Source organism: Morone saxatilis, unplaced genomic scaffold (genome assembly GCF_004916995.1).
Source record: "Morone saxatilis isolate NCDOM2014 unplaced genomic scaffold, NCSU_SB_2.0 Contig5, whole genome shotgun sequence".
Taxonomy (NCBI): Eukaryota; Metazoa; Chordata; class Actinopteri; family Moronidae; genus Morone; species Morone saxatilis.
Window position 1 is genome coordinate 286780 of NW_023340095.1, and position 719 is coordinate 287498.

General features: G+C 34.8%; 1 protein-coding gene across 1 annotated transcript in view; it reads right to left on the bottom strand.

Annotated features, from left to right (window-relative positions):
* The window catches only part of LOC118339048 (MAGUK p55 subfamily member 4-like), a gene marked incomplete at its 5' end in the record, with an annotated part of 11324 nt that overhangs the window by 1336 nt on the left and 9269 nt on the right, over window positions 1-719 (bottom strand). Inside the window, 2 exon segments of the mRNA XM_035676573.1 lie at window positions 258-366; window positions 510-513. Of these exon segments, the coding sequence (XP_035532466.1) occupies window positions 258-366; window positions 510-513 (113 nt within the window).

Sequence of the window (719 nt, forward strand, 5' to 3'; positions counted from 1 at the left end):
CCCCTTTAAGACAGTGTTGAGTCTTTGCTTCCAATGATTCAAACTAAGATCCTGTACGTAGCCCTCTAGCCTTATTTGTGGAAGAACCCCCCAAAAAATAGAATTCAATAATAATAATAAAACAATAATAATAAAATGACAAATTTGCGTCTGTACAGCATACCACCCCCTCTGTCCTCAGACCCTCGACTCAGAACAAAAGGAATAAAAATAAGTGGATCCGTATTCGTGATGACTGGATTCTTAATGAAACTCACATGTGGTTCAACATCGATGATGCACATCCGTCCTCGTTTCAGCACCTCATCAATGGCGTCGGTGCTGGTCCCGTACAGGTGGCCCTTATACTCCCCATACTCCACAAACCTGAACACATAACAACGGTACAAAGAAAACAGTGAACGGCTCAAAGTTAGAAAAACATGATAAATGAAAAACAATTAATTCCAATACAGGAAACAATGTAGCAAAGTTAGATTCTATGAGAAGATACAGTGAAATCTTCTCACAGATCTTTAATATGGTTACATTGTAAACATTGTAAACATTAAAAGACCTAAACTGAAGGGTCAACTTCCTTTCCTGTACTTAGATATGCTATATGTTAGGCTAACCTGTCATAAGATAAGATGTTTATTAAAAGATAAAAGAGACATACATATACATATATATATATGTATATATATATATATATATATACATATATGTATATATGTATA